The 26,599-nt window shown below is 37.3% G+C and overlaps 1 protein-coding gene across 1 annotated transcript in view; it reads left to right on the top strand.

The window, feature by feature from the left end:
- Window positions 1-26,356, top strand: part of efcab2 (EF-hand calcium binding domain 2) — a 36,207-nt gene extending 9,851 nt beyond the window's left edge. The window contains exons 4-7 of the mRNA XM_028799120.2: window positions 1,726-1,805; window positions 4,367-4,409; window positions 11,439-11,505; window positions 26,184-26,356. Coding sequence (XP_028654953.1) covers window positions 1,726-1,805; window positions 4,367-4,409; window positions 11,439-11,505; window positions 26,184-26,299 — 306 coding nt within the window. The 3' untranslated portion in view covers window positions 26,300-26,356. The remainder of the gene's footprint in view (window positions 1-1,725; window positions 1,806-4,366; window positions 4,410-11,438; window positions 11,506-26,183) is intronic.
- Window positions 26,357-26,599: the final 243 nt, after the last annotated feature.

Here is a 26,599-nt window from a genome sequence, read left to right as displayed (position 1 = left end):
CACATTCCTAGGCGGATCTTAATTTTGGGCCTGAGTAGACTATTGTACCTCTGACCTCCTACTGGGGGCATTGATCAGAAGTAGTCATCTGCCAGCTTTTAGGCACAAATCCATTACTGAGTCTGTAATTGTAGCATTTGTCATTGTTTCCGTAACTTGATGGAAGTTTTATGGAGTTGGGTTGCTGGCCATACATCCAATGCCCAACGTGAAAGACCAGGTGCTGAAATTTGTCTGGCCTCTATCCTGAAACCTGTCTGGCTTGGTTAAACCTGCGAGGGGCAAAGCCCCGCTGATGTAGCTCTCAGGGGTGATTGAGACCTACAAGACTCCCCACCACAGCAAGGTACCAGCACATAGAGAGGTACCATGCTGGATAGTATGAGTGTAAATAGACATTAGTGGACATCATGGCAAAGGCTTGACTTAATCTATTTTAAAAGGCAAAGTTAAAATTAAGAGAAGTGAAAATGTATGAATTTACATTCATAAATATTAATTTATTCATGTTAATTATAAACTTTAAACCACCCCTATATTTTCTAAATACACTCTTTTTATTACAGAATTATGAGAATTCACAGCCTTTCTTGATAGCATGGAGTACAATTCAGTCCATTACAAGCACAATTATGCATACATCTATGTGTAGTTCTAGACAAATTTAGTTTCCCCCCATTAATGTTACTTGTCTCTACGATGTGGGAGGAAACCAGAGTATCCAGTGAAAACAATGACCAGTCCTGGAGTTGAACCCATGTAAGCCAGCAGCATCAACCCTTGTACTTTTCTTACATTATACAAATTTATATTAGCAATAATGACCTGAAATTGAAGGACAGATTTATAACCAAAACACAGAAGATACAGCAGTACTGTTGGTCTCTTCCAAAACGTCCAAAATACTATTACTGTCACAAATGATGAAGGGACAGGGTAATACTGAATCCAAGCTCATTTTGTCACACACATGTAGAAAGCAGGTTACAACTGATTCCACACACATAATCAAACAATGTATGATAACTATAAACCCAGTGTTGCTTTGGAACTTTGTGAAACATCATGATTGCTACTTTGATGCAAGTCATTTGACCGAGGAGTGCTTTTATAACACATATAAAGAGAAAGAACAGGCTATAGTAAAAGCTGCCACGTACATCAAGAAATTATTTAAATGAATGAGAAGTCCACTATTGACACTAGAGAAGTGCAACAGGCTTCAAAGACAGCAGTTGTTCACACTTCAAAATAATGACCATTCAAGGCTGCTGAGAGTAGCAAGTGCACACATGGTCTAGTATAAATCCTGACTGGACATTTCAGAGGAAGTTGGTTGACTGTGAAAGAATAGTCAATAATGAGCTTTTCTTGTAAGTACAGTATATGTTACGCCAGATGTATCACCAACCTCTTTATACAGATTTACTTGCCAAGACATTTCTACCTTGGATTAACTGCATTATATCGTGTAAATATAGTGTTGTGTAAATAAAGTTATTGGTTTTCTTTTCACTAACTTGTAACTCCATCTTTCCCCAGTTGCTGTGGCATCTGCTTTTTTCAACAGTAAATTCACCCAAATATAAAATAATGTTTTACCACAATATTGATATGTACTGTGTATGTCTACTGAGTATTGACAGATTATAGTTATTATTTCTGAAATTAGCTTGTTTTGAATGCTCTACATTCAAAATTGTGTTTAAAATTTGTTTTCAACAGATTGAAGATGAGGAACCTACTGGTTATATTAATTTTGATAGATTTCTACCAACCATGACTAAAGTTTTAATGGAGAGGAGGTAAAGTACTTCCTTTTCATTGTAAAATAGTTTCCAGCTAGTTGACTACAATTTTAGGTTTCTTCATTTTTAAAGTGTATAACTATAATGATCCCAATACAGGATTTTTGAAAATTGCATCCCATTGTCAAACTCACTTAATTCATTTCAAGGTCATAAAGGCTAAAGTCAATCCCAGCAACATCAGGGGCAAGGCAAGAACCAACCCTGAACAGGACAAACTTTGAAAATATGTTTTAGAATAACTGATAATTTGCTTCAACTTGATGAAGAAATCACTGATTTTTAGAACATAGTTCATGCTGCACCCTAAATACTAACAGTTTGATATTTAAAGGGAAAACATCTACAGTAGCCTAAAGTTTCTTAGCAAGTTTAAGTTGAGACTGTCTTCTATCCAAACACCACCAAACTTCTACTTAACTTTGAATGTTTATCATTAAAAGGTTTATATTAATTGTAAGGTTTAAGAGAAATAATTACATATTTAAAAATTATAAACTTAGAGAATATACTAAAAGTGATTTATTTGTTTTAATTTGTCTGATACCATAAGCATAATTCTGCATAATTTAATAGTACAAAACAAAAATAAAAAAGTAATTTCCATTTAAAAACTGATGCTGGATGTATTAACATCATTAAACCATAACGACTAGAATTTCTTGTTTTCACCATTTGAATATTCAGTAAGTTTATGCAACAGTACATTTCTTTGCGATGTTTTGACTTTGGCCCTGCACACAGCCTCAACTTTTTTGTCTTTTATAACACCCATTTGTGGGTACATGTTTGCATGGGATCATGTTTTGAAGAAAAGTGATTAAAAAGAAAAATGTTAGGTTATATAGTAAAAACAATTAAATATAAATCAAGATATGTTATACTCAGACTATATAATATACTAATGTGACTACATGTGTAGTACTGTATGCAGTTCTTGTCACCGTAGCTATTAGCTAAGCAAATGAGTATTATGGACTGTATAGTCATCCCTTGTTTGTCAAAAGTCTTATGTTCTTATGTAAATGCTAAATTAGAAACCATTAACTAAATACTGTATAAGTTTTAGCTGAATAATTAAGTCCCAACATATTAATTTGAAAACCTAATATTGTAAAGATTTGTCAAATGCTTTAATATGAGAATCTTCCCAAGTATTCTGTATTAGTTAATATTGTTAATAATAACAATAGCTCTGAGTGATAAACAAATTACCAGAGTGAACCCAAACCAAATCCAGATCAAGGCAACACAATCTTAAATCTCTAAAACAGTCAGGTGTTAAGGTGTAGTTACTAATGTACTGGACTTTGGTATATCCAGTGTGATATTTGCCCAGACACCACCAGTTGGAGACCACATCTTTATAAAAAGCATACGTTTATTTCTCCCAAATAAACACAGGTTTTCAGTCCCAAACACCACACAATGCACTCAGCAAATAAATCCCCACAATTAGACTTCTCTATCACAGTCCTTGGCCGCCTGTCTTCTCCTGGGAGCTTCGTCCTGCTCCCACTCCTGACTCAAGCTCCCCGACTGTAGGAAGGCGGCGCCTTTTATTCCCGCCCGGATGTGCTCCAGGTGGCTGGTGACGACCTTCCGGCAGCACTTCCTGGTGTGGCGGAAGTGCTGCCCTTTGCACCGGAAGCACTCCAGGCGTCCCTGGCAGGTTCACCCGCCATCTTGCGTGTGGCGGAAGTGACAGTTTTCTGGTCCTACAAGGCTTAAGTCGCCCCCTGGTGGTGGCCACGGGTCCCAACGAGTTGGAAAGTCTCTCCTCCTCTCCCGTGTTCCTTTCCTAGTCCAGGGCGGTTGCCCCCTCATGACCCGGAAGACATAAAGGTCACCTTCTGGTCCCTTTAGGCGTCCCAGCCAGGTCAAAACCCCAGCCTTCTGTGACACCAGCAATAATGATTGTTCCGTTCTAACCTCCAACACTAAACCTTCAGTGTAAAAAAATAAAATCTGTAAGCAGTTGTAACATATCATGATCTTAAAAAGCTCCTTGTATGAAACTGTTTCCAAATATAATGATAACAATAAAGCAAGTACTGACATGACGTAATACAAAGGGCAAAACACCCACTTTTTCTATTCATGCTATAAACAAGATAAACTGGATTGGGATAACATTTATATTAAATGGTATACCACAATCTGTGTTATCGCAAAGTTAATATCTGCAAGACAGTAAAAAGCAACAGCTATGCATCTATTTCATCTCTTTTATAGCACAAGCCTAACCCATTATGCGACTGCATCATCATCACTAATTGAGTACACATGAGATTGGTCAAGGCACCTCAACTAAATCTTAGCTATGTTCTTATTTCTGTACTAGCATTATTTGCAAAAAAAAATTTATAACAATCATCAGTTCACATGCAGTGGGTGGGGCAAAGACCAAAACATGGCATTTAAATTTTAATGTTGCTTTAGTTTAAGACTTATGATCTTAATTGCATGTGGCATGTTAATTCATCATTATGTCAGATATCCTAAGAAGGAGAGAAAGGGTTAAATTTTTGAAGAACTTTCTTTTTGAATAATTGCAGGTACAGACCTATTCCAGAAGATGTTCTTTTACAAGCTTTTGAGGTATGTTTTTGTTGTGAATATGTCAGTCTTTCCTTTTAAAAAAGATTAATTAGTGATCACCTGTCAGTCATTTATAGTCAATGCAAAATTCATAATAAAGTGATTTATCATTATTTCTGATTATGTATGTTAAGTTTTATGATGATTTGAAAAAAAGTAACACTAAAGTTCATCAGTTAATGTAAAATAAAAAACTTGTAAATAAAAATGCACATTGTTAAGAAATGGTAACTACCTGCACTTCCAAGCATAAATCTACCATGAATTTTGTTTAAGGTTAAAGTTTAGCAAACTACTCTTTATAAGGTATCATTTTGCTTGGCTTTTCTCTACATGAAATTACCATATATACTACAGGTTTTCATTGTAAGCAGGTCTGAATGTCTTGGTTTATCTTTCCTTCATATTTCTGACAGGCAATAAGAAGGTCATATTTCAATGTAGGGACAGTCTAGGGATCAGATTAAGAATGCACACATATTAGTATCTGTAGGGAAAATTTAAATTTCTAGTTATTCCCAAAGCAGTTAATTAAAACAGCTTTTGACTTTATATTATAAGAGCAAGTAATACTTGGTAATGCACACAACCATGTTTAACTCGTATTGTACATCAAGTATTATGGCAAATATATATTGTTGTTTGCTGTAAGTCAATAGGAACACGATAGTTTTGTTTGGCAGATTGAACATAATATTTTACTGTTGAGAAATAGTAGATCAACTTTTGTTTCTGCAATGTGAAATTGAACAAAGATATGAATCTCTATTAGTCATTTTCCATGGGAGTGCATTTACTTTTTGATATTCCTATAGACAAGTTTCATAAATGACCTAGCTCTGGAATGTTTTATAGTTAATAAGCTGCCACTCCTTTATAAGACACAATCTCATTGTGATTTATACTCATCAAACTGCTACTATTTAGTAAATGTGTAGGCAGGAAGAGATGACTTAATAGAAATGTAAGAAACAGAATAAACCTTTATAAACCAAATTTATTGACTACAGCTATTTTTTAAAATGCACTTTCAAATTCAGTTCACATAGGCAATAGGTTGGCCACCGAGATGTTTACTAAGGCCTGAGAAATTCAGTAATAGTCAACAAATAGCAACTTATTAAAAAAATGGGTTAAAAATCTCCAATGAAAGTGCCACTCATAAAACATCTTGAGCACCGCTCTCTTATAAGATTACTAGTTATCACGGTTACTGGTACAATAATGGAGTCAAGGTCGCAAGTAAATTTAGAAGATCTATAGGGGACATCATAATTAATGACTACAGGTCAGTAAAAGTTAAAATGTTGTTCACTTTCAGACATAATGAAACAGTTGGACAAAAGAGTAAGACTATTGCATTTATTACACTGAGTGGTTCTAGATATAGGGAGAGAAGTATAGTCTGATGGACCTCCCAGGAAATGAAGAGACCCTTCAATATTTTCTTGGTTATCAACAGTCAAACCTTGTGTATTTTGTAAGGCATTACCTTAGGAAAAGAGATCTCAAAATTAGCGGGGCAGCCATTTGGGAAGCTGACTAAAAAGCTGACTTTTACTGGAAGTTAAGCAGAGATCTGAAAGGAGATAAAAAAAGGAAAAACTTGGTGAAATGAAGTTAAAATTGATGTGGCTGGAGTGGCGAGTAATCGCATTGCTATCTTAGGTAATAAGCTATTATTTCATCTTTTTTCTTTGGCATTTAAATTCACTGCTTCTTTCAAACCTGCTTAATATCTTTCTTTTTTTGCCTTCAGTTTTTTATCCTTATTTTCATAAAGGAAAGCATATGGAGTTCAATGCACAACATAGTTTTTTTTTTTACATAGATTTGGGAATAAACAATTGTAATACAGTAGATGTCTCAAAGGGAAAAAATCAAAAATACATATTTGAAAATAATGTGAAAAATAAAAATTCTGCTGTGGTTAAGTTATTTTTATTCTTGTCTACACCTGGCATACAATCCACTTGTTTTCTGTAGTTCTTAACGTATTCCACCCACTTGGAATGTGAGAAAACTCATAAAGAAAACACTACAGTACAGTATGTGTAGGTTGAATAGCGTACAAAGGTTTGCTGTACATATACTTTCATATGTATATAAAACATAGTACAAACAATGGAGAATTAAATATTTATTAGTAAAAATATTTTTAGTAGCTGGAAGTTTAGGTTTGAAGGTGTTGTCTTTTTTGTTTAATGCTTGTTATTTTGAACTTTAAATGCCAAACATTTGAAGTACCAGCCTTGTGTGATCAGAAAGAAGTCTGAACTCACTGCTTTTACTATATATAAAGTACTAGGGGGCTTTGCCCCCTGCTCGCTTCGCTCGCCAACCTCCGTGTTTGGTTTTCCGGATACACAATTTTAAGATTACTTTTTTCTTTGAATTGTTGCTATTTCATTAGTTTCACTTTTATTTCAGAACTTCTGTAAAAACAATATTTGGAATCTTTCGAGTCCCAATATGCTGAATCTTTTAAATGAGGTCAGTGAGACATGTGTTTAATGACTTTATACCATAATTCAGGATAGGTTTCTCTGTTTGGAATTTTAGCACAGACAAAACGATCTACATCATCAGCAGTTAATAATTTTTTTTGCAAAGTAACCAATAAATGCATGTGAGGTAAAACATGTTTTTGAAATTCTCTGACTTAAACTTCAGAGCCTTACAATATTTACATACTTCTGACATATCACCTATGTCCATATATTCAATCTCTATTTGCCTTTTCGTTATTTCTCCAAGTAATAATTTCTCTTTTTTTGCGTTAATGCGATGTTTACTGTCTTTATTTTGACACTGTCATTTTTTTCTGCTTTCATATTCTGTATCTTGCTCAGCATGTGCATTGCACCTACGTTTTTTTTGAGTGTTTTAAATTCCAGTTTTCATTGTCGCTAACCTGCTCTGCATGTGTTTGGCCCCCTTGTTTTTTAACCTCTTTATGACATTTTACTTTGTTTTCTTCTCTGTCTTTTATTTCTGACCTTGCTTTGTCCTGCTTTTTTTTCAATGACACCTGGTCCGTGGTGATTACTTTCCCTTTTTCGAGTAATAATTTCCATTTGTTTGCGCTACTGCGTTTTTTACTCTCTTTTTTTTATATTTTCTAATTTTCCTGCTTTCATATTCTTTAACTTTCTCCTTCATGTGGTTTTTTTTAGACCTGGCCAATGCCTTTGGGTCGGTCACTCATGAGATCTTGTGGATGGCTTTCAACTATTTTAGTGTACCAAACCACATCACAGAGCTGGTCAAGAGCTACTTTCAGGATCTACAGTTTTGTGTAACAGCTGAGAACAACACCACCGCCTGGCAGCACCTGGAAGTTGGAGTTATGGCAGGCTGTACGATTTCCCCTCTGGCATTTATTATGGCAATGGAGATGGTCATGCGGGCATCTTGTTGGGTAGTGGGAGGTGAGAGACTCAAGAGTGGCCTCCGTCTTCCTCCCATCAGAGCCTACATGGACGACATGACCATAATTACAACAACAAAGCCATGTACTAGGCGATTGCTGCAGAAGCTCCAGGAAAACATCCAGTGGGCAAGAATGGAGTTTCAGCCAAGCAAATCTCGCAGCATCTCCATCATAAAAGGAAAACTGACAGCTGAGCGGTTCTGTATTAGTGGAGAACCAATTCCAACAGTCTTAGAGAAGCCCATCAAGAGCCTTGGGCGGTGGTATAATGCAGACCTCAATGACACCTGGCAACGTGAACAACTACGGCATGACATGGCTAATGGCCTCAGGCAGATTAACAACACCGCACTCCCAGGGAAATTGAAGCTCTGGTGCTTTCAGTTTGGGTTATTACCCAGACTATTGTGGCCGTTGACCATGTACGAGGTTTCGCTCAATCATGCCAATCGACTGGAGAGGCTAGTGAGCTGTTATGTGAGGAAGTGGCTTGGACTTCCAAAATGCTTTAGCAGCGTTGGGCTCTACAGCGACGGAATACTGTCACTGCCCATTCCTAGCCTGGTTGAGGAGTTCAAATGCGCAAAGGTGAGGCTGGACATATCACTCACGGACTCCCGGGATCCCAAAGTGAGAGGCGCTGCTCCCATCCTAGCATCAGGGAGGAAGTGGACCCCAGCCACAGCTGTGCTACAGGCCAAATCTGCTGTTCTCCATCGTGACGTGGTGGGTCACATCCAACAGGGCGTTGGAGGCTTTGGTTTTGGAGTGGTAACACCTCTCTGGCAACAGGCATCTGCAACCGAACGTCGAAACATGGTGGTGGAGGAGGTGCGTCAACAGGAGGAAGCAGCCAGGCGTGCCAGAGCTTTAGCGCAGGCCAAACAGGGCTGCTGGATGAAGTGGGAGTGTGTTGAAAAGAGGAAACTCATATGGAGGGAACTCTGGGGAATGGAGTCCAACAGGCTGAGCTTCATCATCCGAGCCACATATGATGTGCTGCCTTCCCCCATAAATCTGCAGCTGTGGTTTGGAAAGGACCCATCTTGCCCCCTGTGTACAATCCCAGCAACACTTAAGCACATTCTGGTTGGTTGTAGGACTAGCCTCACTCAAGGCAGATACACATGGAGACACAACCAGGTCCTCAGGTGTCTAGCTGAGAAAGTTGAGTGCAAGAGGGAATCCATCAACGCCCAACCTTTCACCAACCAGGAGGTGCGCCAGTACCCACCAGCATTTATCCGGGAGGGGGACAAGCAGAGGACTACCCATTCAAGCCCGGATCTGGGACCGCTGAAGGTAGCCAGGGATTGGCAGATGCAAGTTGACTTGGATCAGAGGCTCATCTTCTCCACAGAGATCGTAACAACTACTCTGCGACCAGACCTCGTCCTTTGGTCTAACTTCCGAAAACTTGCTTACGTCATCGAGCTGACGGTACCGTGGGAGGATGCCATTGAGGAAGCCTTTGAACGTAAGAAGCTGCGGTATGCCAACTTAGCAGCTGAGGCGGAAGAGAGAGGCTGGAAGATCAAGGTGCGCCCGGTGGAGGTAGGGTGTAGGGGCTTTGTTGCCAGTACAACAGCGAAGCTACTTAGAGAGGTTGGAGTTAGGGGACAGGCCCATCGACAGGCTATCAGAGATTTGGCTAACACTGCTGAGAGGACCAGTCACTGGCTATGACTGAAGAGGAATGACATCACTTGGGCAGCTAAGGCGATTAGCTAACTGCTAGACACACGCCCAGGCTTGATCAACCTGTGGTGGGCCTGCCTCAACAGAGGGTGTCTTGCGATAAAAGGCTGAAACATCCGGTGAAGTTGAGGCACACAACTGACGATGTGTCCTGCTGGTAAAGCCTCTTGGCTGCCATTCTTCATAGCAACCATCTCTCAAGATTTCCCCCATTAGAAGCGATGCAAATATCAGGGATTGTAACACCTAGTCCTTTCATTGAATCCACATGTGTATTGCACCAACTTTTTTTTTTTTTTTGAGCCTTTCAAATTCCACTGCTTTCATAATCTCTAACCTGCTCTGCATGTGTATAGTGCCAACGTTTGTGAATGTCTTTATGAAGTTCTACTTTGTCTTTTACTCTGTCTTTTAATTCTGAGCCTGATTAGACGTGCTTTTTTTCAGTTCCTCTTGTTTCGGGCTGATAATTACTTTCCTTATTTTCTGAATTTGCACCTAGATTATTCTTTTTCTTTTTGGCTCTTTTTTCTCTTCAACACTTTTGAGTCTCTTTTCTCTGCGCTGCTTTCTTCTTCGTTGAGTCGTCGACATTTCATTTATAACATATTGTCCTTATACGCTTTATATGCGCTGGGACCCTGGATCTGTGTGTGCTCAAATCCTTTAGACGACTGAATGTTTGCTGCCCATTGTCTTATTGGATATTGGTTGTAAGTAGGGCGTGTCTTGCAAGAATCTCATGTTCTACGTCATCACGAGACAGTCCTGGGTCAATCTCTTGGTACAAAGTCTAATATTTAAGGTTCCCGCAAGACGCTCCGTGGCCATTCTCTTTCGTCTCGCGGGTCTTTTAAGTGTCTTCTGTGATCTTAACGTGAAGATCAGGTCTCGTCTCCCATCTTTCTCTCCCAGGATTTTTTTTATAATAGAGAGATAATATTCACTATGTTATTTGTTAGTAAAATACCGGTATTTTTTATTTACTACCTGTAGGCACATGTGTAATATTTTGTTTATTTTGGGAAACAGAATGGCATTTATAGTATGCAATCTAAAATTGTGATATTATAATGAACTTTACTTAGCTTCAGATAATAATATAGTGTATTAAATTTTATTTTTTGAACTTTCAAAGCTAATAAGGTAGGTTAAGAATTTTGGTTTATGTTAAATTGAAAAGTTTACAGAAATGATGCATATAAAGTCTATGGAGCAAGATGTAGTCTATAGCTGGGGTTTACAAGTGTGACCCTGGGGCCACCCTGTGGGTGCAGATTTTCCCCCAAACCAATTTCTTCTTTTAAATTGACATTTCTGTTAATTAAACAAACTGCAGTTTCCCAGTTTCTGTGTTTTATTGTTTTACTCCAAATGTTACACATTGGTTATGCTAAATGATTACTAGTTGAAGCAAGCACATGTATGTGTGTTGAAAAGGGATGCATTTATTTTTATCTTAGTTGTTTAAAATTTTGTTCTTTAGTAACATTCCGGATATATATGTCATTATTTGTTGATACCTACTGTATGCAAGTGGAAAACACCAAAGTAGCTTCTGCCCATTTGCAGTCAGTGTCATTTGCACCCTTTGTCTGCTCTGCTGATCATTAATTGTCAGTATTCTGACACAATTAAGAGAACAACTCCACAGAAAAAGAATGAGCTATCTCCATTTCTTACACCCATTTATTTTATGTTTTTTTGGCTTTGGTTTATTCTTGTTATGTAATGTGTGGGCTAAGGTTCCATTGAGTAAAGAAGTTATGTTTGTTCAGAAAGAAAATTGGTTAATCCAAATTTTTGTTAATGAATAAATGCCATATGAAGAGAGCAGAATTTACATTGCATATCACCTCTAATTATATTTTTAAAAATTAATATATTCCCTTTTTCAGGTCTTGGATCAAGAAAAGAAAGGCTATCTTATGCCAGAACAACTCACTAAATTTATGTCTGAAGAAGGTAATTTTTCCTCTATCCACAAAATCAATTATGAACAGGGTCATGGATGCTGAATTATTTATTTGCTTTGACTAGTGCTAGGCAAGAGCCAAACTTGAATGAAAAACACACACACACACACACACACACACACAGGCCCACAATCACATACTAGGCAAATTAACTCTTTGGAATGAGGAACAAATTCATAATGCCCTGAAAAGTCATATATAAACAATGACAGGGACAGGAATCAAATCCAGTGAAATGGAGTTGTGATTCAGATTTTGTGATTAGTACGAACATGTTGCTTCTGATTTTTTTCATCATATTTATTTATTAATCACCCAAAGCATACAATAGTACATAGGTAAACTGAAAAGTAGATGAGGTTTGCTTTTCTTTTTAAGATTACTTATATAATGTTTATCAACACCATAATCAAAAAATGTGTTTTTACTGTTATTAGAAAGTACAGTATGTTATTAAATAAATGCAACTTTTGTCTATAACAAAATAGTACATTTGTAGTTTTAAAGGTCAAATTTATTGTCATGTGTACATAGTACTATGATATTCTTAACTTGTAAATTTCTTAGGAATAGTTGACCAAACATGAACAAATAAGCAAACAGATAGAAAAATAGATACAATTAAATAAATATATAGCATTCAATATATATAGTGCCTTCAGAAGTATTCAAACCTCTTCACTCTTTACCCATTTTTTTGTGTTGGAGCTTTATGCTAACATCACTTAAATTATTTTTTTCCCCTCATCAAGCAACACTCAATATCCTGGAATGAAAAGTGAAAACAGGATTTTAGAAATTTTTGAAAATATATAAAAATAAAAACAGGAATATTACATTGTCACAAGTATCTAGACTATTTACTCAGTACTTATTGAAGCAATTTTGTCAGTGATTATAGCCTGGCATCTTCTTGGCTATGAGGGGACAAGCTTTGCATTCCTGGATTTGGGGATTTTTTTCCACTCTTCTTTGCAGATCCTTTCAAGCTTATTCAGGTTGCATGGAGACTGTTATTTTCATTTCTCTTCAGAGATGTTGGAGTGGGTTCAAGTTTAGGCTCTGGCTGGGCCAGTCAAGAATATATATAGAGGTAACCCTAAGCTAATCTTGTTTTGTCTTACTTTGCACTTAGGGTGATTGTCTTGTTGGAAGGGTAAGTGTCAGTCCAGTCTGAGGTCCAGTGTGCTCTGGAGCAGGTTTTCATTAAAGATATTCCGTACTTTGCTCCATTCAACCATAATACAATGTTGACTATTCTTCCAGTCTCTGTATGATGCTACCACCACCACGCTTCACTGTTGGAATGGTGTTCTCAGGTGATGAGCAATGCCTAGTTTCTTCCAGACATGATGCTTAGAAGTGAAGCCAAACAATTCAACCTTGGTTTCATCTATTCAGAGAATCTTGTTTCTTATCATCTTAACGTCTTTTTGGTGCCTTCTTGAAAACTTCAAGCAGGCTTTCACATGTTATCTGGCCATTCTGTTATAAACCCAGATAGAGTATTACAGTAATATTTTTGTAACCTTCCCCAGATCTATGCCTCGACACAATTCTGTCTTTAAAATCTGCAGGCAATTTATTCAACCTCATGTGTTGATTTTTGCTCTGATAAACATCAACTTCAGGACCTTATATAGATAGGTTTGTGCCTTTCCTAATTACGATCAATCATTTATAATGACCACAGGTGGACTCCAAACAAGGTTGTAGTAACATTTTAATGATGTTCAATAGAATAAGTTGTACCTGAGCCAAATTCCAAGTGTCAAGGCAAAGGGTGTTAATACTTTAATAATAAAGTAAAAATAATAATTTGCAAAAATTCCTAAAATTCTGTTTTTGCTTTGTCATTCAGGGTTATTGAGTGTTGCTAGATGTGGGGAAAATTAATTTAAGCAATATTAGCATAAGGCTGCAACCTAACAAAATGTTGTACCTTTCTGGAGGTACTGTGTTGCGTATATACAAAACAATACCATATGTATTTGCAAGTATTACATATGCACTGCTATGTTACAATATTTGTTTTTATTATTTTCAGTTCAGCAACATTGTAACTTGTGGGTAGAAACTATCTCTGAATTTAACTGGTGCAAGTGCCAATTGTCCTGTACCATTTGCCAGAAAGCAGGACGGGTAAAAGGACTGTGCAAGATGGCTAGGATCTTTAATTACACTGCACTTCTAAGAAAACAAGTGTAGTATATCCCCTGAACAGAAGGCCATTGGGTGCCTGAATTATTCTGTAACGCCTTCATAACCCTGTGCAGGGTTTTACAATCTTGAGACAATCAGGGTCCTTATCAGGATCTTGTATAGCCAGTGACAGTGGTCTCCACTAGGCACTTGTAGAAGTATGTGAAAACAGATAGAGAAATGTAAGCTTTCCTCAGACATCTAAGGAAGTAGAGGCACTGATGAGCCTTTTTGACAAGATAAAATTGGTTGTGCCCACTTCAGTTTGACAGAAATAGTCATTCTATGAAATTTAAATCTGTTCACTCTTTCAACAGCATCACCTCTGATGTAGATGAAGAGTGTTCTACCTTCTGTTTTCTGAAGCCAATGACCAGCTCATTGTTTTGCTGACCACCATAAGCTCAGTGAACTTGTGGCCGAGAGATGGCTTTGGTCAGGAGTCACCCAGAAAATTCTGTAGCCTAACTGCCAGGGCTCCCTCTAGTGGTCCCATGTGTCATAGTTTCTCTGGGGTATCAATAAATATTTTTGCCTCTTTTGGGGTTTGTTGTGTACATTATTATTATTATTATATCATAGCACCATTTTTGTTTTGCTTGGGCAATGGCATTTTGTATTGTTTTGTCATGTGCAACAGCATATTTTTTTACTGTTGACAGGCATATTTGCCGATAATTGACTTGACTCATTGGATCACTGACATCATGATATCATCACTAAAAAACATGGTGCAGTATGTGAAAAGCCCAGATTTACAGTTAATAAAGATTTAGTTGCAAAACCGCTTATATTCGTGTTTGTCAACAGTGTGCTCTAGATGAGATTTTAAAATGTCACATGGCTCTATGAACTTGAATTCTCATTTAGGAGTTTCTTTTTAAAACATGTTTTTCTTTTTAAAACATTGTAGACAATGCAGACAAAAACTGTTTTGAATATAAAATCCTTTTTTAGATATGTCGCAGATTGCTTTTTCTACATGTAGTTGCATGTTACTGCTTGAATGATTTTTAATCTGTCATTGGCTTATACAAAAGCTGTGGGTATTTATTTTGCTCTTTTTAAAGTTTTGCTTTGGAAATCTTGCTGTATATATCAGAACTGAGATATGAATAAACAATCCCTTCATCTTATACAAGTATTTGCCTGTCATTAACAAGTTCATTTATATTGCAAAATACGTTTGACACAACATTATTCCATGCTGCACTTCTGTATGGAATATCAGATACATTTGATAGCAAAATGCTGGTTTATGAGAAAATGTTCATTACTATTCCTCTGAAATGAGATAAAATATACAGCATATACAATTTAAATATTGGTTAAATTGTACACCAAGTTGTAAATGTCTACTTTACAGTAAATACTTCCGGAGCTTTTTTGCAACAAGCAAACATTAAAGGTATCTAATTTAATGTGTGATAATTTTCATTTTACAAAAAATGCCAAATAGTCCATGTATCCCTGTGACACTGTAGAAAAATGGATATGTTACAGTTTGTATCTTTCATTCTGGAAAGAGGTAGAAGGGCAACTATTGTAACACTAGCCGATGCCCACCGTAGCATACGGCGGTGTAAGAATAGGAACGGAAAACGGTGAGAAAAGAATTCAGAAATCAAGAAGAAATAAATACTTCTTGAAAGACGCAGTGTGTATGTAGAATTTCCGGCCAAGCAGGATTACATGTGAAAGTGATAAATAAATCAGGCTTTCCGAATTTACATACTATGGCCATGGCATCCTGATAGTTCTGTTGCATGTATCTTGAACTTCCTGGAAATGTGGACGGTAATATGATAATTTTGCCTACATGTACATTGTTATTTTCAGCTTTTGCTTGCAGTGTGTCTAATAGTTACACGCACAGATCTTGTTGATGTAATCTGAGATAGTTGAGACACGCACCCTCTGTTTTAACATATGCATCTACGATGTACTGTTGGAATAGTTAGCCGCTAGAGTGCAAAATACTAAATGTATTCCTCATTGCTAATCTGTACTCGTAAAATTGGCATTGAGTAAGCCTTATTCGCTTGGCGGTTCTTTAATTGGGAACATGTTGTAAATCTTTGTGCCAGCCAATGTCTCCGTAAGGGAATAAAAGTGGGTAAACCATAGGATCGCAATTCATATTGAGCGTGGAAATCTGTTTACAGGAGTTGCCAATGGGATAGATGCAAATGTCCTTTTCGGCAGGCGTTTCGCCATCTTCTCTGATGAAAGTCGCTGCAACATCGGTGTGACATGTCGGGGCATTGAATCGTCATAAATCCTGCCTAGGGTTTTCCTTGAAAACCATTCGTACAGATGCTGTTGGATTGGACTGAGCGATTTCATGCATATGTTTGTATGATTTAGCGAAGCGGTTGATGGTTCTGAGCATGGAATCTAGCTGGAGAAGTACATTTTTGCTGCATGCTGAGTTTGCTATATTTTGTAAGCGTACTTCAGTAGCTTGCGCTGTGTCAAAAACATACAACTGTCCATATCCTGGACAGGTAGAAGTGTTAGTGTATAGTGGAGAGATTTGGTGATAAATTTGCCCGTGTATTTTAAAATAGTATGGTCTGTGGCCAGGAGGTTGAGTTATCTGTGCACGCATGGAAGCAAATGCTAGAAAAGAGTTGTATTCTCGAATATGTTCACGATAATTTTTAGCTTCTGATGTTTGCTGTTTAAGAAGCTGTTGTAAAGACACAGGTGGCTCCCGCAAAGGCGGTAAAGCTACTTTACTGTTGTGGCAGCACCTCGAGTACTTGTTGGATGTATTACGTTCAGCAGGCCGGTATAATGCATGACATGGAAGAGGACGAATGGGAATCGAGAAATGCTGTGTCGGCTGCGTGTGGGCGGGACCGGTTTTGAAGTGGAAGCAGGATGAACCAGAAGAGAAATATATATGAGATTTTATTGTTTAAAGAAATCCTCATTTTTTTCACATTTGCTTAACTCACTCTGATCTGCTTTTTAAAATTTTTTGGATAATATTTCACCATCCCCTTCACAGCTCTGTGTACTTGCTTATGCAGCTGGAAAGTGACCTAAAAAAACTGGTAGTATAAAGATTTGATCCTGTATGTTCCTAGAATCAGATGGTAAATGGCATGAGAGAAATTTTAAAGCTGATGTTACTAAATCACATAAATCATAAAACATAAGTATGGTGGAAATCTCATACTATGTAATACTTTTAGCTTTGTATATAATCTGCTAAGTAGGTGCTATTTTTCATTTATGGGGTCAAACTACTGACCACAATATGTTATTATATAGAAGCAAATTCTGTTGCTTAATTATAATTTGCGATCTTGTTTGCAGTGAAACCAAATTCAAAGCTAAGTGCTATATAATGTCAATTCTGAAATATAGTTTTATATTTAGCATTTGTAGCAATATATTATAATTCTGGTCATTTATGTATCAGACAAACTTTGTCATTGCTGTGTTATATATGACCAAATACACACAAAATAATCTAACCAAACCGAGCAAGTTCTAAATGTGAAGTTCTTTGCTTTTCCATTTCAGAAATATAGGACTGTCAAAATAATAAGTGAAATACAGGTAAAGAAATGTACTTTTGAGTGTAATAATAATAATAATAATAAATTTTATTTATATTGCACTTTATATTAGATATACAGAGCACCATCAAGTGAAACATGCTGTTCTGTCTCACTTTTTAATATCAATTTTAAAAGTTAATGCAAGGCTTAGTGAGTTAAATGAAATCTTAGGCATCTTCTGATGCTGAGTAGCATTACAGCAGCTCAATTACAACCAGATAATTTGCACCTAATTCAGCCCTTTTGGGAAGGAATGTAATTTAGCTGGTATGAGAAGGTTAAGGTATGGTAATTAAGGAGGGTAAGTGAAGTTAATCACACACTAATTATGCAGCATTTACCTTTATGATTTGAGTATACATCTGGTGCCCAGGAACCAAAAAAATAAAAAAACAACATTAATTACAGTATTAGACAAATCAATGTATCTCAGCAAAAAGATGGCAATGCATTACTGGAGTAACTTTTATTTCATTTGAGGGTTTACTGGTATTGCTACTGTAAGCAGTCTGCTTAACTACACATGCTCCTTACATTTGTGCAAAGAACTTAGCATGATTTTATGCTCCTTTGAAATAGCTACTTCATGATTAACATTCACTTGATAGAGTAGATTTCAAAGTCAGTTTGTGGCTGTTAAGAGAGTGAGATGTTTCTTTTTACTTTACATTCAGAAGCAGTAAACACTTTTAACAGGCATATTGCTGTGGCACTTCTGCCAGCCATATTACTGTGGTTATGCCAGGCAGATGCTGAGCAAAAATTCCTTTTTTCCTTTTGTGGAAGATTATCAATATTTTCAGTTTTGAAGAGTCACATTTAAACCGATAATTACTATTTCCCCTCTTGTAGTTTTCTCATATCAGGTATAATTTTCTACCAACCCAAGGTTGTGAAGTAATTGAGCAAACCTTTTATGTACTGTACATTATGAGTGTATAGTTTGATTTAGCATTTAGTTCACATACATACAAAAATCTTGTTTATGTTTGTTGTTGTGTGTCCTCATTAGGAAATAAGGTGCAAAACACTGACATCTTTTCATTCAATGTGAAAGGTGAACTTCTCCTGCGCAGAATGGCTCATTGCCCAAAAGGCTTCCTGACTCCCTCTAATTAAATCACCCTGCAATTGATTATGTTTACAGCATAGCATCTTTCTTTACATTTGTTTGTTTGTGGAAAATACTGCCTTAGTTCAGATGACACAACTGCAAATTCTATTACTGAAATTTGATGGGTGATGCTATAGGAATGGGTAAACATTTAGCAACCATTTCTTCAGTCATGTTATCTTTTTATGGACAGAGATTTAGTTAGTTTAGAGTAGTACCTGCAAACTTACTGCAGAATGTAGTTAAGTGAGATGACTGCATTAGTAGAACATAACAGCAGGTGGCAGGGTAGTTCCATTTCGTGTCCTTTGTATTTTTCATCATTTTTGCAACTTGACTTTACCACATAATGACAACAAAACATACTCAGTTTCACACACTCATCCAGGAAACACTAGTTTTACCACATAGTTTACAAATCCTTAATCAGAATTTTAGCAACTAAATTAAATGTTAAGAGGTCAATAATGACTCTATACACCTGTAAAAGATCTTGAAAACTGTGTAAATGTTCTCCATTTTGAGAATGACGCCTTATCACTGAAAAATTCTACAACAGTGTAAAGTATAAATGTTAGGTAGCAGTGTTCCTTATGCAATTCCAAAGGTGACTTTGGATTTTCCAATGTAACAACCAAAACAATGTTTTAGAAAAACATTTTTTACACGATTCTTGATTTAACATTAAAAAGGTATCATTGTTAACATCTTTTCCAAGCACCATTTTTCCCTCCCTAATCAAAATACAAAAGATATACATGTGATTATTGTAAATACAGTGATCAGTGATCATATGAGTGATCAGTAACACACTAAAAATCTTGGAAAAACATGCGATGACAAATGTTCACTTGAAGTTTATTTCCAGTCTTGCATTATGTAACTGTCTTTAATTAATTTAGATAATTTACTATTATTAATTATACTTAATAAGGAGTTACAAATATTAGATGTACTTTGTGTACCTTTGCAAAATTACTTGTTTCAGGGGAAAACCTCATTTATGTGTGCTTTTTAAGTGTTTTTACTTTATTATGTTCTACTATTAAAGTAAATAAACACTTTATTTTGTACATTCGTCATCACAAAACATAATTACACACCTACAATGCGGATAGAAATGTTAATATTAATTTTTATATTATAATAATTTTTTGTTTTTCTAATGTTCATTTTTCTTTAAAATACATGTCATGTTTATGTGCATGAGGAATTTATCAATACATCAGAGATTTGTGTAAGCATACAACATAGAAAATTAGCAAAAAAAAGCAATTTAAATATAATTACAGTGATCCCTCGCTATATCGCGCTTCGCCTTTCGCGGCTTCACTCCATCGCGGATTTTATATGTAAGCATATTTAAATATATATCGCGGATTTTTTGCTGGTTCGTGGATTTCTGCGGACAATGGGTCTTTTAATTTCTGGTACATGCTTCCTCAGTTGGTTTGCCCAGTTGATTTCATACAAGGGACGCTATTGGCAGATGGCTGAGAAGCTAGATTGCTTACTTTTCTCTCTGTCTTGCGCTGACTTTCTCTGATCCTGACGTAGGGGGATTGAGCAGGGGGGCTGTTCGCACACCTAGACGATACGGACGCTCGTCTAAAAATGCTGAAAGATTATCTTCACGTTGCTATCTTTTGTGCAGCTGCTTCCTGAAACGACATGCTGCACGGTGCTTCGCATACTTAAAAGCTCGAAGGGCACGTATTGATTTTTGACTGAAAAACAAACTCTGTCTCTCTCTATCTCTCTCTCTCTCTCTCCCTGCTCCTGACGGAGGGGGTGTGAGCTGCTGCCTTCAACAGCTTTGTGCCACGGTGCTTCGCATACTTAAAAGCCAAACAGCCCTATTGATTTGTTTGCTAGAGATTGTTTTCTCTATCTATGTGACATTCTGTGCTCCTGACATGCACTCCTTTGAAGAGGAAGATATGTTTGCATTCTTTTAATTGTGAGACAGAACTATCATCTCTGTCTTGTCATGGAGCACGGTTTAAACTTTTGAAAAAGAGACAAATGTTTGTCTGCAGTGTTTGAATAACGTTCCTGTCTCTCTACAACCTCCTGTGTTTCTGCACAAATCTGTGACCCAAGCATGACAATATAAAAATAACCATATAAACATATGGTTTCTACTTCGCGGATTTTCCTATTTCGCGGGTGGCTCTGGAACGCAACCCCCGCGATGGAGGAGGGATTACTGTATATAGAAGAAATGACTTGTAAATTTTGACTGCTGAGTTTTCTATGGTAGCATTTGTTTGAATGCCTGCACTCCTTTTTTCATTCTTCCTGAATTTAAAAACATTTCTAGACAATTTTGAGATTGCACTATGGTGCAGTGATTAAGGCTGCACCTTCACAGACGCAACCATCTTGATTAGATAGATAGATAGATAGATAGATAGATAGATAGATAGATAGATAGATAGATAGATAGATAGATAGATAGATAGATAGATAGATAGATAGATAGATAGATAGATAGATAGATAGATAGATAGATACTTTATTAATCCCAAGGGGAAATTCACATACTCCAGCAGCACCTTACTGATACAAAAAACAATATTAAATTAAAGATTGATAATAATGCAGGTAAAAACAGACAAAAACTTTATATAATGTTAACGTTTACCCCCCCGGGTGGAATTGAAGAGTCGCATAGTTTGGGGGAGGAACGATCTTCTCAGTCTGTCAGTGGAGCAGGACAGTGACAGCAGTCTGTCACTGAAGCTGCTCTTCTGTCTGGAGATGACACTGTTTAGTGGATGCAGTGGATTTTCCATAATTGATAGGAGCCTGCTGAGCACCCGTCGCTCTGCCACAGATGTCAAACTGTCCAGCTCCATGCCAACAATAGAGCCTGCCTTCCTCACCAGTTTCTTCTTCATGCTGCCTCCCCAGCACACCACCGCATAGAATAGGGCGCTCGCCACAACCGTCTGATAGAACATCTGCAGCATCTTATTGCAGATGTTGAAGGACGCCAGCCTTCTAAGGAAGTATAACCGGCTCTGTCCTTTCTTACACAGAGCATCAGTATTGGCAGTCCAGTCTAATTTATCATCCAGCTGCACTCCCAGATATTTATAGGTCTGCACCATCTGCACACAGTCACCTCTGATGATCACGGGGTCCATGAGAGGTCTGGGCCTCCTAAAATCCACCACCAGCTCCTTGGTTTTGCTGGTGTTCAGGTGTAGGTGGTTTGAGTCGCACCATTTAACAAAGTCATTGATTAGGTCCCTATACTCCTCCTCCTGCCCACTCCTGATGCAGCCCACGATAGCAGTGTCATCAGCGAACTTTTGCATGTGGCAGGACTCCGAGTTGTATTGGAAGTCCGATGTATATAGGCTGAACAGGACCGGAGAAAGTACAGTCCCTTGTGGCGCTCCTGTGTTGCTGACCACAATGTCAGACATGCAGTTCCCAAGACGCACATACTGAGGTCTGTCTTTAACATAGTCCACGATCCATGCCACCAGGTATGAATCTACTCCCATCTCTGTCAGCTTGTCCCTAAGGAGCAGAGGTTGGATTGTGTTGCAGGCGCTAGAGAAGTCTAGAAACATAATTCTTACAGCACCACTGCCTCTGTCCAAGTGAGAGAGGGATCGATGTAGCATATAGATGATGGCATCCTCCGCTCCCACCTTCTCCTGATATGCAAACTGCAGAGGGTCGAGGGCGTGTTGAACCTGTGGCCTCAGGTGATGAAGCAGCAGCCTCTCCATGGTCTTCATCACATGTGATGTCAGAGCAACAGGCCGGAAGTCATTCAGCTCACTAGGACGTGATACCTTTGGGACAGGGGTGATGCAAGATGTTTTCCAAAGCCTCGGGACTCTCCCCTGTTCCAGGCTCAGGTTGAAGATGCGCTGTAGAGGATCCCCCAGCTCCGATGCACAGACCTTCAGCAGTCGTGGCGATACTCCATCTGGACCCGCTGCTTTGCTGGCACGTCTCCTCAGCTCTCTGCTCACTTGCGCTGTTGTAATTATGGGTGGGTATGTCTCTCCTATGCTGGTATCAGCAGAAGGATGTGTGGAGGGTGCAGTACTCCGAGGTGAGAGTGAGAGTGGGTTAGGGTGGTCAAACCTGTTAAAGAAGTTGTTCATTTGGTTTGCTCTCTTCACGTCTCTCTCGATGGTGGTACCCCGTTTTGAGCTGCAGCCAGTGATGTTCTTCATCCCATCCCACACTTCCTTCATGCTGTTATTCTGCAACTTCTGCTCCAGCTTTCTCCTGTACTGCTCCTTCGCCGCCCTGAGCTGGACTCGGAGTTCCTTCTGCATGCACTTGAGCTCATGCTGATCACCGCCTTTAAAAGCCCTTTTCTTCTGTTTCAAAAGGCCCTTGATGTCACTTGTAATCCATGGCTTGTTGTTAGCATAGCAGTGTACAGTTCTTACTGGAACTACAATGTCCATACAGAAATTGATGTAGTCAGTAGTGCAGTCAACAACTTCCTCAATGTTCTCACTATGTGATCCCTGCAGGATATCCCAGTCTGTAGTTCCAAAACATTCTCTCAGAGCCTACTCTGCCTCCGGGGTCCACTTCCTGAATGATCGTGTGGTTGTAGGTAGGATCCTCACTTTTGGTTTGTACTGATTAATTTCCCAGCTTGCTTAGTGTCTGCATGCAGTTCTGTACATTTGGCACAAGATTTCTAGTTTCCTTCCATATCCAAAACACGTCTTTAAAAGGTTAGGTAGGGTCAATAGGAGTGAAAACTTCAAATTACCTTTTTTTGAGTGTGTTTTTATGTGAGTTTGAGCTGTATTTGACTGTCACCCACCCAAGAATGTTTCTGGCCTTTTGGCAGATGACTACTAAATGAATGGAAGAAGTGATTTTGGTTTTATATCTCCAATTAGACATTTTGTATCAGTTTGAAAATTCTCTTCACTACAGTCTTTGTGCAAAAGGGGTTTTCTTTAGTGCTATAAGTGAGAAATGGGGAGCCTGTCAATAATGACGATTATTAGGGAAATCACTGTATTTTCTTTCAAAATGTAACACAGTTAGTTAGTTGTTTTTCCTAATTACACAGTGTTGACTGTGTACTCTTGGTTCTAAGATATATTCAGATATAGTATTAGACATGCATTTGATTGCATTTTAAATTAAGTAAATATTTTGTAGCATCATGTTATAATTGGGGCGGCACGGTGGCCTCGCAGTTAGGAGACCCGTGTTCGCTTCCCGGGTCCTCCCTGCGTGGAGTTTGCATGTTCTCCCCATGTCTGCATGGGTTTCCTCCGGGTACTCCGGTTTCCTTCCACAGTCCAAAGACATGCAGGTTAGGTGCATTGGTGATCCTAAATTGTCCCTAGTGTGTGCTTGGTGTGTGTGTGCGTGTGCCCTGTGGTGGGCTGCTGCCCTGCCCGGGGTTTGTTTCCTGCTTTGCTCCCTGTGTTGGCTGGGATTGGCTCCATCAGACCCCCGTGACCCTGTAGTTAGGATATAGCGGGTTGGATAATGGATGGATGGATGTTATAATTGTGTACAAGATATGACATTGTTCACTATAATAAGAACTTGATTTGGAATCTGGAAAAAAAGTCATTGTGATCTTTAGGAGACACTCATGTTTAAAATATTAGAAAAAAAAATAGAATTAAGAAACTTTCTGCAGAAGGACAAATATATAGAAAATTCTTTCTGAAGAAGTGAAAATACTACATTTATTATTGAGTTATCCCAGAATACGTCATTGGCTGAATTTGGTATAATTAAGAGTCTGCAGTTTATATTTACCCAGGAGATTGCATCAAAATCCATAGAACATGGAACACAGTAATATTCATAGTGAAGCATCCTTTAGTCTGTGGTCTACGGCTGTGTAAACCATCTTGCTATTATTATTAAGAATATGTCACAGAAGGAATGCATTGTTGTAGTTTTTTAATGCTACTGCTTTAGATTCTGTTAAAATGATATGTAAAACATTTTTACTGCAGTATGTAAGTAAGCAGAAATAACTTAATTCTATCACATTTAATTAATAATAAAGGTTTAAGTTTTATTATAATTATATTGTAAAATTTATTAATTTTTCAAAGGTAATTACACAGTCTAACTGGTCTGCAGTGTCACTGTCACCTTCTCTCCCCTTGTAGGTCAGGAGCTACATAGTTGATATGTTTTTAAAACTTGTCATAATCATCTTGTTGATTTTCATTACTCTTTTCTAAGGGATCTGGATGTTTAAGTCCTTATTTATTAATGAGCTTGCTAGTGAGTATGACATCAAATGATTATAGCCCTTCAGCATTCTTTGTCATTTTCCCTGGTGTCTATTTTGCTCATCGTTAATGATCATTATTAGGATACAATTAGAGGAGCAAACTCCACAGAGAATAAGCTAAATTAAAAGGAAAGTGACAAATGACAGTTAAAAATTTAAAGCTATGAAAAATACAATTTGTACTAAGTTTAGTGTAAATGTAAATCTCACACTAATATCCGTTTCTGATTGTAGAATAAGGAGAAGTGAAAGACCAGATAATGAGATATATTAGAGGTAAAAGGACTCACTGATTGTGAAACTGGTTGGAACAAAAACCTGCAGGCTCAGTGGGTCTTCTGAATGCCCAAGCCAAATTTTTCACAGAATGATAGACAACCTTCAGTTAAAGATCCTAATACCCAAGATACTGTTAGAAATGAGGATTGTCACAATGTGTTGTACATATTTTCTGTTTAGTTCATAAATCTCAAAAGAATTACTTTGATACATTTTACTTGCAAGAATCAATTATTATAGGTGAACCAAAAAGTATTTTTCTAGCTGAACTGGCCTGAAATCCTAATTAACATTACGTTCTCAGTCCTGCTTAATTCAGTCCTGGGTCACAGAGGACTGGAGCAGCATTATACACAAAATAGGAAAACAGTATTGGATAAGGTGCCAGTCCACTGCAGGATCTGTCCTAATATTATGTGTTTTAAATTAAAACAATTAGTTTACCAAAACTATTAAAACTGCATGTACTTGATTTTTTAGACAAATATAACCCTAACATATACCTAAAACTGGCATATTAAACATAAGCACATTTTTTAGAAGTTATTGAAATGCTTATTTAATATATGTTTGTACTAGGTGAATTTCCTTTCAAGATGCATCACTAATCCTGGATTTGCTTTTCCTCTGAAATGGAATATAGTTGGCCTGAGCCTATAAACTTTCAACAGTCAGGACTTATTCAAGTTCAAGTTTATTGTTATGTGTTGCAAATGGCTTCAGGACTTGGTATTGTCATCAAAGGTTACTTGAGCTGAAGTCCAGACTTGCACACATTAGAGAAGCCGATCTGATTTTATCTGATTATGCTTCATTATAACTGAACTGTAGGGTGCCCGCTTTGTAAGCCATTATGTGCTGATTATAAGAAGGCAATTTTTGTTCCTCTGGCATGAAATCAGCCTTGCTGGGATCAATGAAGAAAACATGCATCTTATTGTAAAAAGTGAAATTGATATGTTACACTGATACTTTTTTGTTTTAAAATAATATTTAATTTGAACACTGTTTTCAAGAAACAAGGCTGTTGTTATACAATGTCTTATTAAATAATATAAAAATACTGTAAAATTATAAAATATGTTATATTCATTGCCAGAGTTTTAACTGAGCATTGTAGACAACAATTCAAAAGTACTCCTTGGTTAATACTGTAACAAACTGTTTAAAAAGAGTCAAATGTAATCATTATTTAGTAATTTTGAAATTTTGCAACCTTTGTTCTGTAGGAGAACCATTCACACAAGAGGAAATGGAGGAGATGCTGTCTGCAGCTGTTGATCCAGACAAAAATGTGATTCTATACAAAGACTATGTGACAATGATGGCTGTTGAAGCACCTTGATACAGCTTGCTTTCACTGTTTTGAATATTGTTTTGGTAATATTGTTTAGTATTTGTTTTTTAATAAAAACTACAGGAATAAAAAAAACAGATCAGAAATATATATATAAAAGTAATATATTTTTATACATGTAACATTGTTTCTAAAATATCACCAACTTATGATTTGATAGCAACTTTGAACTTAACTGGTGACTTCTTCCATGTATCCATAGTCGTCTCTGTGATAAAATATTTCCAAACATTTTAGTGAAATTAATCTTTTGGTATTTACTCTGTGTTGGCATGGTTGTGCTGGGGT

The sequence above is a fragment of the Erpetoichthys calabaricus genome, chromosome 3 (assembly GCF_900747795.2).
Source record: "Erpetoichthys calabaricus chromosome 3, fErpCal1.3, whole genome shotgun sequence".
Classification (NCBI taxonomy): domain Eukaryota; kingdom Metazoa; phylum Chordata; class Cladistia; order Polypteriformes; family Polypteridae; genus Erpetoichthys; species Erpetoichthys calabaricus.
The sequence above is the reverse complement of the archived record's forward strand: the minus strand, read 5'-3'. Positions and strand labels throughout refer to the sequence as shown.